We start from the raw sequence: 15,001 nt of genomic DNA, 5'->3' as shown, positions 1-15,001 counted from the left end.
GAGTGGCTATGTTTGGTCAGAATTGAGTATATCCTTCCAAAGTTGACACTAAACACCAGACCCTCCAAGTCCCCCTATTTTCCAGGGACAGTCAGAAGCCGTCCCGGTTTCTGATTTGATCCCAGAATGCCCCACTTTCCCTTAGGACATCCCTATTTTCATGGGAGAAATGTTGGAGCCTGTGAAATGCATAACTTCTGGTAAATGAGCCACCATATTCACTAGAGGGCCATGAAAATTTGTGTCCCAGACTTTTTAGATTTGTCTTCCCATGTACTATCTGAAACCAAAGGGACTCATTGCTTACCAGATGTGATTTTTTTTAAAACTCTCCCACCCCGCTATTAGTGGTTCGTGCAAACCGCTGTTCTGTTTTTTGTATGGCAGAGGTAGGAGCCCCTAAGGGTGCATTTGTGGAAGCAAGTGGGTGAGGTCCCCCCCCAAAATGTTTGGGAACTGTTGCTCTACATTGTTATATTTGGATGTGTGGGATGTGAAACACAGAGCAGCCAAATACAACATTCCTAGAGTGAACATAAAAGGGGATGTCTGGACCAGCCAGTCGGAACTTCCTGTTTCCTTCTGGGCTGGGACAGACTTCCTCTGCATGTGACCAGAGGTGGGTGTGACCTCACCGGTGCAGGTAACGAAACAGCACAGGGGAGGCAGCCATCTCTCTCTCTCTGACTCCATTCCTCAAAGAAGCAACATCTTCTTAGCCTGAGATGCTCTCTTGGCATCTTGGCTTGCAGCCAAGAGAGGACAAAGGAACTATCTCCTTATGGGATAAATTCCAGGTGTATACATTTTGTAACTTAAGTCTGCCTTCTGGGATCCATCTGTGAACAGAATGTGTGTGAGTAAACTCTTTTATACTTTTATACAAGACTGTGGCGGGTCTGTTTTATGAGGGAATAAAGGGGAATTACAAGGAAACTTATTTTAGAGACTTATACAAGCCTGGCAAAGACGTTATCCGCTGTACAAATTTTAAAAGGGGAATGTTACTCTGCTAAATGATAGAACTTGTTAACACAAGTTGGGAAGGATATAATTAAACAATATATCCTTTCCTGCCTCCCTGAACATTCCCACAGAATGAACCTAACCTTTCCCATGACAGTTATGGTTTCTTGAGTCTTCTCCAAGGGAGCGATGGCAGTACCTAGATGTGGACAAGGCCAGTATGTGGCTCCAAATCAAAGTGGCGCAGACTATGGGATGTAACATCACAGAAAGCAGTCAAGTACAACACTTCCTGTTTGCCCAGAGTGGACACACAGTGGGATGCTGCTCCAGCCAGGAGGACTTCCTGGAGCATCCTCCCCCTGCTGTGACCAGGTAGATGGGGGTGACCCTAGGAGACCCCATAAAAGGGCTGGTCATGCAGCCATCTTCCTTCTCTTCTTCTCTTGCTTCTCTTGATGCTGTCCTCTTGAAGTCTTTTTGTTTTCTCAGCCAGCAGCACATTGGCTCAGTCCCCATATGGGATAAACTCACACTCTCTTCTGCAGCTAAAAGCTAAAGCCTGCCTTCAAGATCATACTGTGAACTGAATGTAAGTAAACTTCTTATTATAACTTTTAAAAGAAGACTGTTGTGGTCCGTATTGTTTTAAGAGGGAATAAAGGGGAATTTACCAAGATCAAACCCAATCTGGACAAGCCAGATTGGACTACTTAAGTAAAGAGATCCAAACGAATCTACCAACTAGCCTCTTGCAATATACTGGGGAAAATGGACTCAGCTACTGACTCACTAACCTGAGTGAGGAAGGATTATACAGTGGTACCTCGGGTTAAGTATTTAATTCGTTCCAGAGGCCCGTTCTTAACCTGAAACTGTTCTTAACCTGAAGCACCACTTTAGCTAATGGGGCCTCCTGCTGCCGCTGCGCTGCCAGAGCACAATTTCTGTTCTAATCCTGAAGCAAAGTTCTTAACCCAAGGTACTGTTTCTGGGTTAGTGGAGTCTGTAACCTGAAGCGTATTTAACCTGAAGCGTATGTAAGCTGAGATACCACTGTATTTACTCAATATATCCTCTCCTACTCAATATATCCTTCCACAACATTCTCACACAGACCTCCGATATGTGGGATGTGAAACACAAGAGCGGTCAAGTACAACATTCCTAGAGTGAACATGTTTACACAGGGGGAGGAATGTTTGTCCAGCCAGCAGGTCAACTTCCTGTTTCCTTCTGGGCTGGGACAGACTTCCTCTGCATGTGACTAGAGGTGGGTGTGGCCTCACCTGTGCAGGTAACGACAAAAGCACAGGGCAGGGCAGCCATCTCTCTCTCTTTGACTACTTTCGTTGAAGAAGCAACATCGGCTTAGCCAAAGATGCTCTCTTGGCCTTTAGCCAAGAGAGGACAAAGGGACTGTCTCTTTATGGGATAGTTTCCAGGTGTATGTTACTTTTCTAAGCTAAGTCTGCCTTCTGGGATCCGATTGTGAACAGAATGTGAGTAAACTCTTTTTATACTTTTATAGAAGACTGTGTCTTTTATGAGGGAATAAGGGGAAAATACCAGAACAGTTATTATAGAGGCTTTAGCGAGCCTGAGCAAACACATCCGCTGTGAGTTTAAACGGGGGAATGTTACTCTGCTAAATTGTGAACTTGTTAACACAAGTTGGAAAGGCTATAATCAGACAATATATCCTCTCCTGCATCCCTGAACGTTCCCACACGATACGGGTAGGTTTTGTATAACAACCCAATGCCACCCCCAGCTAGCAGCAGATTTTTGCAGCGATTGAACGGTGCATCGTAATTAGTGGAGCAGATTCTCCTCCTTTCAGGTAGGGACCCCCAAGTCAGGGAGAGACCTGGACAACAGAACAGGGGGATGGAGGGTGGGTGGGTGGGAGCAGGAAGCAGCAGGCACTGGGGGGGGGGGTTGAAGCAGGTAAACACGTTTGACTTACTGATGGATGGCTTGGAGGAACTTACGCTGGTGTTTCCGTACTTTGGCATGGTCAATCTTCCTCACCAGCTTGGTGTGCTTGTAGATCAGCCACGTTTCCCTGAGTACGTTGGCGGCAGAATTCTTCACCTGGGGGGTTGGGGAGGGAAAGAGGTTAAGGGGGAAAGAAAAGGAGATGGGTATCAGACAGGCAGGAGAAGTCTGAGGTGGTGAGCGGCGCTCTTCCAAAAAATAGGCTCTCTGGAGTTCGCGACGGCACAGTCTCTTACCAATCCTACCTTGCTCCCATTGCGATAGCTCTCAATTATCACCAACCAATCCAAGTTTGACCCTGTGAAGGATTGTTTGTGAAGATGCTAAGGTGCACCCGTGTCTTAAGAAAGCTAACTATTCTGAGTTAATTAAGAACTCGGTCTTTTTGTGTGGCAGCATCTACACTTTGGAATTCCCTGCCTTTTGATATCCTAGTAACCTTATTGGCATCCGCTAAAGAGATTTTTGCCATCCAGATATTTAGAAAGGTGGTGTGAGTTTTAATCTCGTTTTAGTTTATTTTTAACTTTAAATCGTTGCTATTAATTTTCCTTATTGGATCATTTTATTGTGATACACACACACACACACTGCTTTGAGGGGTTTTTTAAAAAAAACAAGGGGTGCATGCATATTATGAAATAAATAAATATTACTGTTTTCACAGAGTCAAGTCTTGATTCTCTGAATGGCTGCTACAAGGAATTGCCTTTGGAACAGCAATCCTGTGCGTTTTATAAAATGGCAGTAGAGGAGGTTGTTCCTCAAAGTAAAGATCTTCCGTGTAGAGAACCATTGATATTCATGGTCCTCACATTCTCATGCCCATTGAATTCAATACTCTGAGTATGACCAGCGTTGGAGATGACCCACGGAAAATGGATTAGCCCAAGTTATTTGTGTCCATGACCTTCAATGGGTTTACTCTTGAGCAGGACAAGGGTTGACTACCACCCACACTCTGTCTACGCTGAGGATCGGGGCCGAGGGTGCTGCACCTCTTACCCGCTTTGATAGCTGCGTATCCATCATGAAGTTGTGGACATGCTTTTCCGCTTTGGTCAGTTCAAGCTTCCGGGCGACCACGGCAACCACAAGAGCTGTACAACCTGCACCCTGCAGGACAAGGAAGAGGGTGGGTTAGAATAGGGAAAGCCAAACCGGTTGGATGCCTGCCTGCTGAAGGAGGCAGGAGAAGTAAGCTATATCCAAGGATGCGGCAGTGTGCTCCATATTTTCATTTAATGCCATCCAATTACCAAAATCTCTAAGGGGTGGACATATATATATATAAAAATATATTTTTTATTAGTTTTTCAACATATCATTTTCAACAGTAATTAAACATACTTTCATATCTTATACAGTGGTACCTCGGGTTAAGTACTTAATTCATTCCGGAGGTCCGTACTTAACCTGAAACTGTTCTTAACCTGAAGCACCACTTTAGCTAATGGGGCCTCCTTCTGCCACCGCACCGCTGGAGCACGATATCTGTTCTCATCCTGAAGCAAAGTTCTTAACCTGAAGCACTATTTCTGGGTTAGTGGAGTCTGTAACCTGAAGCGTATGTAACCTGAAGCGTATGTAACCCGAGGTACCACTGTATCATATTTTTTTTACTTCCATCAATCACATCTGAAGATTTTCCAGTCTATTCACTAAATACACATTTCTTACTTCCACAATTACATTTAATTCATAACTAATATCTTTATTCTTCCTCTACTTTGCAATGCTTCATACATTTCTCCTTCAAAAATTCTTGTAGTCCTGTTAGCGTAATTTGTTGGTTACAGTTGCTCTTCAAATAATTCATTTGTTTCTTCCAATCTTCTGTAAATCTTATACTGTATATTTCTAAGCAGTGATTCATAGTCTGGGAACAATTCTGGCTTCTAGCAGAGGAGAAGGAAGGAGAGGAAGGGCCCCAAGAGGCAGCAATGAGTTCGGCTGCTGAAGAATCCAGGGAGGCCCCCCCCTCCTGCTGTGACCATCTCTCCCCCCCCCCCCCGGCCTCCCAGGGCACTCCGTGAAATGGACAGAGCATGTTAGAGTTCAGTTGTGCACAGACTCAGGGCAGATCTACAGACATGGTTTTTAATGTTAAGGAAGCGTTATGGAATGGTTTTGATTTGCTTGGCAGGGGCTTGGACTCGATGGCCCTTGTGGTCTCTTCCAACTCTATGATTCTATGATTCTATCCTATGATACCTATATGGACACATGACATCCTACTTTTAACATTCATAGGGCGTTAATAAAATGTGACACTAGAGGGTGTTGCAGAGCGCAGATGGGAAATAGCGTTTTGACGAAAGAAAGAAAGAAAGAAAGAAAGAAAGAAAGAAAGAAAGAAAGATTATTTTTTTTTAAAAAAATCCAATTTACAAGTGTGCTCTGTGACGTTATATATGTATGCCACTACGGCAGCCCATGTTTTGTTAGCTCAAAAATGGAAAACGAGTAAGGTCCCAACCAAAGAAGAATGGCAACTTAAACTGATGGAATATGCACAGCTTTATAGAAAAACAGAACAAGAAGAACATTTAAAGAAGATTGGGAAATGTTTATTGAATAGATGGGTGGGGGGATTGTGTACACTTGGAGACGTTGGCAGCATTAAGAGAAATCCAGCAGTGTAAATAAGTTTTGATGGAAGTAATAATGGAATACTGAATGGTTTAGTTTATATAAAATATGCAGGGATTTATGCTGTGCAAAATGAAGCATGGAAAGAGAAGAAGAGGTCACTGGTATTTTAAGGTTGTTTAAATGAATATTCTAAATTGTAAAGGAGAAAATTTAATAAAAATTGTACAAACAAAAACAAAACAATCCAATTTACATGTATGCCCTGTGATATTTTAGAACGGTACAGTGGTACCTCGGGTTAAGAACTTAATTCGTTCCGGAGGTCCGTTCTTAACCTGAAACTGTTCTTAACCTGAAGCACCACTTTAGCTAATGGGGCCTCCCGCTGCCACCGCCGCACAATTTCTGTTCTCATCCTGAAGCAAAGTTCTTAACCCGAGGTACTATTTCTGGGTTAGCGGAGTCTGTAACCGGAAGCGCCTGTAACCTGAAGCGCCTGTAACCCAATGTACCACTGTATCTCTAATGACAGGTCAGTGTCAATCCAGCCTCGGTTTGCAACTGCTTGAGAAAAACCCTGGAGAGAACTTAGATGGTTCATTATTTGCAACTGCCTCATTGGGGCAAGACCTACTGGGAAGAGTTGCTTAGGTCACCAAACCTGCACTGTTTTGAATAAAGAGTTAACTTCACAGGCACCATGTTGTTGTTGTTGTTTTAAATCGCTGACCAACACCTGAAATTAAAGCTAGGCAGTCTCTGAAAGGCATGGCATGAAAGGAAAGAGGTACAGGGAGGGAAGAGGAGAAAAGAAGACTTACAAGCTGAAAGGCAGAACATACAGGGAAGGAAGAACAGGGAAATGTAAGAAACAAAGGGTAATCTGTGCACCAGCAGGAAAGATGGTACCTTACCATAATCCCAGTGAGCAGGCAGACTCCTTTCCCGCAGTAAGTGTGCGGGACCATGTCCCCGTAGCCGATGGAGAGGAAGGTGATGGAGATCAGCCACATGGCCCCCAGGAAATTGCTGGTCACGTCTTGCTTGTCATGGTATCTGGGCCGAAAGAGAGTAAAAGGAGAGGGGGGGGGAAGTCTCCATCAAAACCTTCTTGGCTTCTTCCCCTTCCGCCCTAGGCCTGCCCCACACATAACCGGAGTGGGTGAGGGTGGGGCTACAGTAGGACCCCCCCACACATGCCCAATCTCTGCCCACTGCAGGCTGCCACAGAGGATGGAAGAGTTTTGCATCGGACTGGGTGTATTTCAGTTGTAAATTGTCGCCTTAAATGTGGATCCAAAATGCATCAGAACTTGTTGATTTTGGTTTCTCATTTTAAATTCAGTTCTCCTCATCTGCCCAGCGATATATGTATATCCTCGTGAAAACTGGGCAGCATTTCTGATGCAAATTTCTCCTAATATACAAATGTTTGCATTGGGTTTGACTAAGAGACGCATCTTCTTGCAACGTTTTGTAATATGATAGGGCGTCAGGTTGTTTTCAAAGCACACACTGCCCTAATTTTTTTTTTTTTGCACACAATATTCAGTCGGCCGACTGCATTGCAAAATTCAGATAAGGGCAATTCCTGCCCTCCCCATTTGAAGGACAGCTGTTATTTCACATTGCATGTTTGCTCCAGGACTGTGAATGAAGCATTGATCTTAGCCAACAGTGGTTTGGAAATCCAGTTTTGCAAACCCGGGGAATCCCTTTCCTGCCCTATATTGTGCATTGGTTCTAAATATGGCTTCTCATTCCATCCCTGTGGCACCCTTGGAGCATTAGCAACACCATTCAAAGTGTCCATTCCTGCATTCTCAAAGCTGTGGTTGCAAGATTGCTCTTTGGGTTTCCAAGCAGAGAACTCCACTGGATGAACACCCGCTAATTTTTTATTTTTTTATTTTTTTTGCAGCTCAAAGACTGAAGGGTTTTGTTTGTTTCATAAAAAAAAAATAAGCCAAGATTCCTCTTTGGGTACAACAAAGTCAAGATTCCTCTTTGGGTACAAGACTGCTTTTCTCCCAATCAGTATGTTTGATTCTCTTACTTCCATTCTTTTTGAAGATGGATCCTATGCAAGTTTACTCAAAAGAAAGTCCTACTGTTCCTCCTCAAAATACTGTTTCCCTAAGCCTTTTCAATCTGTGTCATCATACGCAAGGGAATACAGTGGTACCTCAGGTTAAGTACTTAATTCGTTCCAGAGGTCCGTTCTTAAACTGAAACTGTTATTAACCTGAAGCACCGCTTTAGCTAATGGGGCCTCCTGCTGCCGCTGGAACATGATTTCTGCTCTCATCCTGAAGAAAAGTTCTTAACCCGAGGTACTATTTCTGGGTTAGCGGAGTGTGTAACCTGAAGCGTATGTAACCTGAAGCGTATGTAACCCGAGGTACCGCTGTATTCCATAAGAAGGGTCTCAGCTAGGAATAATAATAATAATAATAATAATAATAATAATAATAATAATGCTGTATTGTTTTTAACACTCAATTGGAAGCCGCCCAGAGTGGCTGGGGAAACTCAGCCAGATGGGCGGGGTATAATTAATAAATTATTATTATTATTATTATTATTATTATTATTATTATTATTACCTGTTGGATCAGGCCAGTGGCCCAGCAGCATCCTGTTCTCTCAGTGGCCAACCAGATTTCCCAATGAGAAGTCTGCAAGCAGGATCCTAGCACCAGATATGTCTCCCTCCCTGCATTCAGAAGCACTGCTGCCTGCAGAGCATAGCACTCCTGGCTAGTAGCCCTCGACAGCCCCCCCCCCTCAATGAATCTGTCCAATCCTCTTTTAAAGCCATCCAAGTTTGATGGCCGTCACTGCCTCCTGTGGCAGAGAGTTCCACAGGTTAACTGCACTGCGTGAGTAAGTTCTCCATCGTTCCTGTCCTGGATCTCCCAACATTCAGCTCCGTCGCGTCCCTCACAAGGTCAAGTGATCTTTACAGAGGTCATTGCATATATCTCATCACAATGAAGTCAGGATTGCGAGCTCTGAGGAACATTCTCCCCATCTTTAGTGGAAATGCCCTCAGGCCTCATTATTCTGGACCCCTAAAATACCAAGAAACCTCTAAAGTCATTTAGACCACCGGCTCAGGCTTTCCCTCAATTGCAATGACTGAACAGGTCACAGAAAGCCTCTCCTCCTTTCAGAGGGGAGGTGTTGTGAGCGGGAGCCGTTTCCCGAGTTAGCAGGGGGCGTTCCGGCCCCTGCTCAGCTGTCCTGGCTGCCGTGCCATGCCCCCTGGCAGCCAACCAATCAGGCGGAGGCTTGGGGTAGGGTTTAGCCACTCAAATGCGGCCTCAGCAGCGCTTCCCCCTCATTGCGCCACTGGGTTTCGTCGGGTCACCCACCCTCCCTTTAGTTCATTGTTTTGTTTTTGACCTTGCTATGGACCTGTGGTTGGTCGCCTTGGTTGCCCAAGGGGCCCGGTAGGAATTTTATCCAACTGGCAAATTGGCACCGGCCACTTGGTTTTTCGCCTAGGTAAATTGACCCCTGACCATTAGGTCCAGTCGTGGCCGACTCTGGGGTTGCGGCGCTCATCTCGCTTTACTGGCCAAGGGAGCCGGCGTACAGCTTCTGGGTCATGTGGCCAGCAGGACTAAGCCGCTTCTGGCGAACCAGAGCAGTGCACGCAAATGCCATTTACCTTCCTGCCGGAGCGGTACCTATTTATCTACTTGCACTTTGACGTGCTTTTGAACTGCTAGGTTGGCAGGAGCAGGGACCGAGCAACGGGAGCTCACCCTGTTGCAGGGATTCGAACCGCTGACCTTCTTATCGGCAAGTCCTAGGCTCTGTGGTTTAACACACAGCGCCACCCGCGTCCTGCCACCCACGTTTTTCACCTATCTCGTAGCAAATCGCCACAACTTTTCGGGTATTGGCGGTTAGGCATTGGAATATGTTTGTGTATTGGAGGGCAGGGTGTGGCCATCGCCTACCCCTCCACTTTTTGGGTATTCCATTAAAGGAATCCGGCGGTCGTGGATCCTGTCCGATGCCCTTGCTGGTGGCTAGGGCCGTGGCACGACCCCCGGTGACATCAGGGGGGGGGCTTACAGTTGTATTTGCATCAACAGGCTCCTCCCACTGGTGGTTAACCCTTGTTAGACTCACCCCTCCCTGAGGGGGTGGAGTCACGCTCTGTTGTTTTAGCCAATGCCTAAGCCAATACCACTCACATGCTGTAACCAATAAAGTTGTGGCCTTTTTTAGCCCATTAACCTAATATACTGCGTCCTGCTGTCTTTCTTATCCTCAAGGGGGGGGGGGTGGTCCTCGACTCACAATAGTGGAATCAGAGCGATGGAAGGAACCATGAGGGTCAGCAGCCGGCAATGCAGAAGTCTTTTTGCCCAATGTGGGGTTCAAACTCATGACCTGAGATAAAGAGTTTCATGCTTTACCAACTGAGCTATCCTTTTACAGATAGGTAGCCGTGTTGGTCTGCCATAGTCAAAACAAAAAATTCCTTCCAGTAGCACCTTAAAGACCAACTAAGTTAGTTCTAGGTATGAGCTTTCGTGTGCATGCACACTTCTTCAGATACACTGAAACAGAAGTCTCCAGACCCTTCTATATAGTGAGAAGGTGGGGAGGGGTATTACTCAGAAGGGTGGTGGGAATGGGTGATTGGCAGATAGCTGTGATGAGCCTGTTGACGACTCTTAACGACTGCAATAGGTCTTACAGGAAAAAGCAAGGGGTGAGAAGGTGAAAAATGTCTTTGTCATGTATAATGAGATAAGAATCCAATGTCTTTGTTCAGACCTAATGAGATAAGAATCCAATGTCTTTGTTATTTTTCACCTTCTCACCCCTTGCTTTTTCCTGTAAGACCTATTGCAGTCGTTAAGAGTCGTCAACAGGCTCATCACAGCTATCTGCCAATCACCCATTCCCACCACCCTTCTGAGTAATACCCCTCCCCACCTTCTCACTATATAGAGGGGTCTGGTGACTTCTGTTTCAGTGTATCTGAAGAAGTGTGCATGCACACGAAAGCGCATACCTAGAACTAACTTAGTTGGTCTTTAAGGTGCTACTGAAAGGAATTTTTTGTTTTGAGCTATCCTTTGTCGATGGTATGAATGCTTGTCACTTTGCAGAGGCTTTGACATGGCTGCAGCTAGGAATTTAGGAGCCCGGGAATGGGAAAACCTCAAAAAATCTGCATTTGGCTATGCGGTATATAAGAGCTTATGGACTTTAGCTACCGGGGCGGGAGGAGAGGGGGGAGGAATACATGAAAACTGTGCAGTGGCGTAGCGTGGGGGGTGCCAGGGGTGCCGGCCGCACCGGGCGCAACATCTGGGGGGGCGCAAGTCCAGAGGGAAGGGACAAGTTCCTTCCTCCGCCGGGCTCCCCGCCGCCACCGCCAGCCTTGCGCCCTAGCGCGCGCGCGCCCGCCGCCGCGGCGGCGGCGGCGCTCCACTCACTGCTCGCAGGAGGAGCAGCCGCTGCAGCAGCGCCGACGCCGCCACCAATGCCTGGCCGGGCACGGGCAGCCTCCACACCCCCCCCCCGCCGCCGCCATCCCCTCGGCCCAGCCACAGGCGGCGGCTGCTTCTGCCGACTGGGAGGGAGGAGAGCTCCGAGGGGCCTCGCCGTGCCCTGCGCTCCCCAAAACCCTCCGAGAGGAAGCCGGCGGGCGGGCGAGGGTCTCCCGGCGGAAGGGGGCGCCGCTGGCTCCGGCTCTCAGTGCAAGCCTCAGCCGCGGGGGGCGGGGGCGGCGGGCGAGGACGGAGCGCGGCTGGAAGCCCCCGGACCAGGCTGGGGGGAGGAGAGGCGCTCGCCAAGCCCGGATCTGGAGCGCCTCGGAGCGCCCAAGGAGAGGAGAGGGCGGGGAGGCGCCCGAGGGGAGGGGGCTTCGGCTGCCTCGGCCCGCGGGGGCTCTGCAAATAATAAATTTAATAAATTCCTGCTGAGCCTTAAGGGGGGGGTCCTTGGTTCCTTCACTCGCCCCCAGCCCCAATGGCGTAGCGTGGGGGGTGCAGGGGGGCCGGCCGCAACATCTGGGGGGCGCGCTCACATTCGAGTGCTAAAATCCAGGGGTTAGGGGGCGCAAATTACTTGCCTTGCCCCGGGTGCTGACAACCCATGCTACGCCACTGAAACTGTGTGTTTCTTTTGGAAGATCCAGAATGCTTTTAGGTCAAACTGGAAGGTGTGCAAAGGAGGGCAAGCAAGATGATCAAGGGTCTGGAAACCAAACCTTATGAGGAACGGTTGGAGGAGTTGGGCATGTTTAGCCTGGAAAAGAGGAGACTGAGAGAGATAGGAGGTAAAGGTAAAGGGTAAAGGGACCCCTGACCATTAGGTCCAGTTGTGACCGACTCTGGGGTTGCGGCGCTCATCTCGCTTTACTGGCCGAGGGAGCCGGTGTACAGCTTCCGGGTCATGTGGCCAGCAGGACTAAGCCGCTTCTGGCGAACCAGAGCAGCACACGGAAATGCCATTTACCTTCCCGCCGGAGTGGTACCTATTTATCTACTTGCACTTTGACGTGCTTTCGAACTGCTAGGTTGGCTGGAGCAATGGGAGCTTACCCCGTCGCGGGGATTCGAACCGCCGACCTTCTGATCGGCAAGTCCTAGGCTCTGTGGTTTAACCCACAGCGCCACCCAGGTCCCTAGGGATAGGATGCCCATCTTTAAATATCTGAAGGGCTGTCACATGGATGATGGAGCAAGCTTGTTTTCTCCTGCTCCAGAGGGTAGGACTCAAACCCATGGCTTCAGGTTACAAGAAAGGAGATTCTGACTAAACATCAGGAAGAACTTTCCGGCAGTTTAAGAGTCATTTTACAGTGGAATGGTCTCCCTCGGGAGATTATGGGGTCTCCTTCCTTGGAGGTTTTTAAGTAGAAGTTGGAAGGCCGTCTGTCAGGGATGATTAAGCTGAGATTCCTGCATTGCAGGGGGTTCGCCTAGATGACCCTCGGGGTTCCCTTCCAGCTTCACAATTTTAAGATTCTGTGATGTAACACTTCTGGGTTGTTAAGAAAGGCTGCTTTGTTTTGTTTCAACCAGCGGCTGTTGAGTGCCAATCCCGAGCAAACAGGCCTACAAGCCAGAAAGGAAGAAGCGGAAAACCCCCCTGTGAATATTTGTAGGGTCCTGGGGGAACAGGGAAATGTCAACAACGCTTTGCAAAAGAAAGAAAGAAAGAAAAGGGCTTTGCAATTTAACGCCCGACTCCGACGCACACAGCAAATTAGCGCTAATGTGAGATGAGTGGAGTGATACCCGCAGAGGGATTTATTCTGCCGAGCTGAGCGTCACTGCTCTCCGGAGACTGGAGGAAAGCGAAGGAGCGTTTAAAGCTGCGCAGATTAGTTTTGAAGAAGCGCTATGGGGGGTGGGGTGGGGGGAAGTGTGACTTAATTGCTCGTGGTGCTAATTAGGATTGCTATTGATTCGCGCGAAGGTGGCAGCGCCTTCAGGGCAGGAGCCCAGGGCTCTTTTCATCAGAGCGGGCAAGGAATGCCTTGCAATGTTGCAGAAATAAGGTTGGTATATTCAGAAGAAATGGGGAATAATGCATCTGTCCTGACCAGACAGAAGGACTGTTTTGGGGGACAGGGGGCGGGCAGGTTTGTGGGCCTCCCTGATCCTGAGTAGGGTAATTGTGTCCCTGAAGGATCAGGTGCACAGCCTGGGGGCCATTTTGGACTCAAAGCTGTCCATGGAGGCACAGGTCAATTCTGTCTCCGGGGCAGCTGTCTACCAGCTCCATCTGAAACCCTCCCTGCTTGCTCCCTGTCTCCGCAGAGTGGTCCATGTTCTGGTCATAGCTGTCAATTTTCAGGTTTGAAAATAAGGGATCAGCAGCCTCGAAAATACGGGATCAGTAGCCTCACCTGTCCCAGGGACAGTCTACGGGATATCTAACAATCTGGGATAGCAGCAGGAAGCAGCGGGAAACGGCGCTGGAATAAGGAAATTTCCCGCAAGAAAAGGGAAGGTTGACAGCTATGGTTCTGGTTTTCTCCCGCTTGGACTACTGCCATGCACTCTACGTGGGGCTACCTTTGAAGGTGACTCAGAAACAACAACTAATCCACAATGCAGCAGCTAGACTGGGGACTGGGAGTGGCCACCAGGACCATATAACACTGGTCCTAAAAGATCTTAACTGGCTCCCAGTACATTTCCGAACACAATTCAAAGTGTTGGTGCTGACCTTTAAAGCCCTGAACAGCCTTGGCCCTGTAAATCTGAAGGAGCATCTCCACCCCCATCATTCTGCCCGGACACAGAGGTCCAGCTCCGAGGGCCTTCTGGTTGTTTCCTCCCTGCGAGAAGCGAAGCTACAGGGAACCAGGCAGAGGGCCTTCTCGGTGGTGGCGCCCACCCTGTGAAACGCCCTCCCATCAGATGTCGAGGAAATAAACAATTACAAGAAGACATCAGAAGGCCACCGTCTATTGGGAAGTTTTAAATGTTTGAACTGCCTTGGCCCCATATGCCTGAAGGAGTGTCTCCACCCCCATTTTTGATGGCTATCCTAGCTGCTCTCAGTCTCGTCTTTTCCAGGGTAAACATACCCAGCTCCTTCAACTGTTCCTCATAAGGCTTCATTTCCAAACCCCTGATCATCATGGTTGCCCTCCTCTGCACACCTTCCTGCTCGTACACACACTGATTTTTTTTGGGGGGGGGATATATGAATGTTTAAATTGGTTCTTTAAAAGGATTTTACGAATGTGGCCTAAATTAGAAAGGTCCATTAAGTTCAATGAGTGTCATGAGTCTTTAATACAAGGGAGCCCGGCTGGATCAAACCACCTGGCAATCCAATAGATAACTTCTGATACCCTTGGGGGGAGGGAACAAAACTGGGCTTGCATGCGAAACCTGCTTGTTCCAGCAATTACTATTTGGAGATAGACTATTCCTGAACAAGAAGGTTCTATTTAGACACCATGGCTACCAGCAGTTGACTCCTCCTCTTCAATAGTCTACCAATTTCCACTAAAATAAGGCCCACAACTGTGCTCTCTGAGTTTTGAATTGTTAAATTGTACGGCTTTTCCAAAGAGATCAATTCAGCTTGGCAAAATTTTATCCAATCACTTGTGTCTGTAATCAATGCACGAATTGCAGTGCCCCCTGCAAATAGCTATCTGCCTGCTGCCCGCCCTGCTTCTATAGCTGACTAAAACACTGGCCACCGCCACATCTTGTGGCACTGAGTTCCGCAGGTGAACTGTGTGGCCTGAGTAAAGAAAGTTCACGGTTTTCAGCAAAACCCTTCAGTGCGAATCTCTGCAGGCAAAAAAGGAAGGGGGGTGGAGGGAGAAGGAAAGGAAAAGAGAGAGAATAACCTCCTCCCCGACCTTGGAAAAGAACCAGCATGGAGCGTGGTGGATTTTGGGAGATGCACTGGAAGTTAGCAGAGAAGAGGG

The 15,001-nt window shown here is 47.8% G+C and overlaps 1 protein-coding gene across 2 annotated transcripts in view; it reads right to left on the bottom strand.

Moving 5' to 3' along the window:
* KCNN1 (potassium calcium-activated channel subfamily N member 1) overlaps window positions 1–15,001 on the bottom strand; it is an 83,119-nt gene that overhangs the window by 11,816 nt on the left and 56,302 nt on the right. For both annotated transcript variants that reach the window (XM_083720510.1, XM_083720509.1), the window contains exons 5-7: window positions 6,477–6,618; window positions 3,973–4,083; window positions 2,936–3,063 (exon numbers count right to left, since the gene is read on the bottom strand). In XM_083720510.1, coding sequence (XP_083576636.1) covers window positions 2,936–3,063; window positions 3,973–4,083; window positions 6,477–6,618 — 381 coding nt within the window. The remainder of the gene's footprint in view (window positions 1–2,935; window positions 3,064–3,972; window positions 4,084–6,476; window positions 6,619–15,001) is intronic.

Source organism: Podarcis gaigeae (genome assembly GCF_964106915.1).
Source record: "Podarcis gaigeae genome assembly, chromosome: 18".
NCBI lineage: Eukaryota > Metazoa > Chordata > Lepidosauria > Squamata > Lacertidae > Podarcis > Podarcis gaigeae.
Note: the sequence above shows the minus strand (reverse complement) of the source record. Positions and strands in the feature narration are given on the sequence as shown.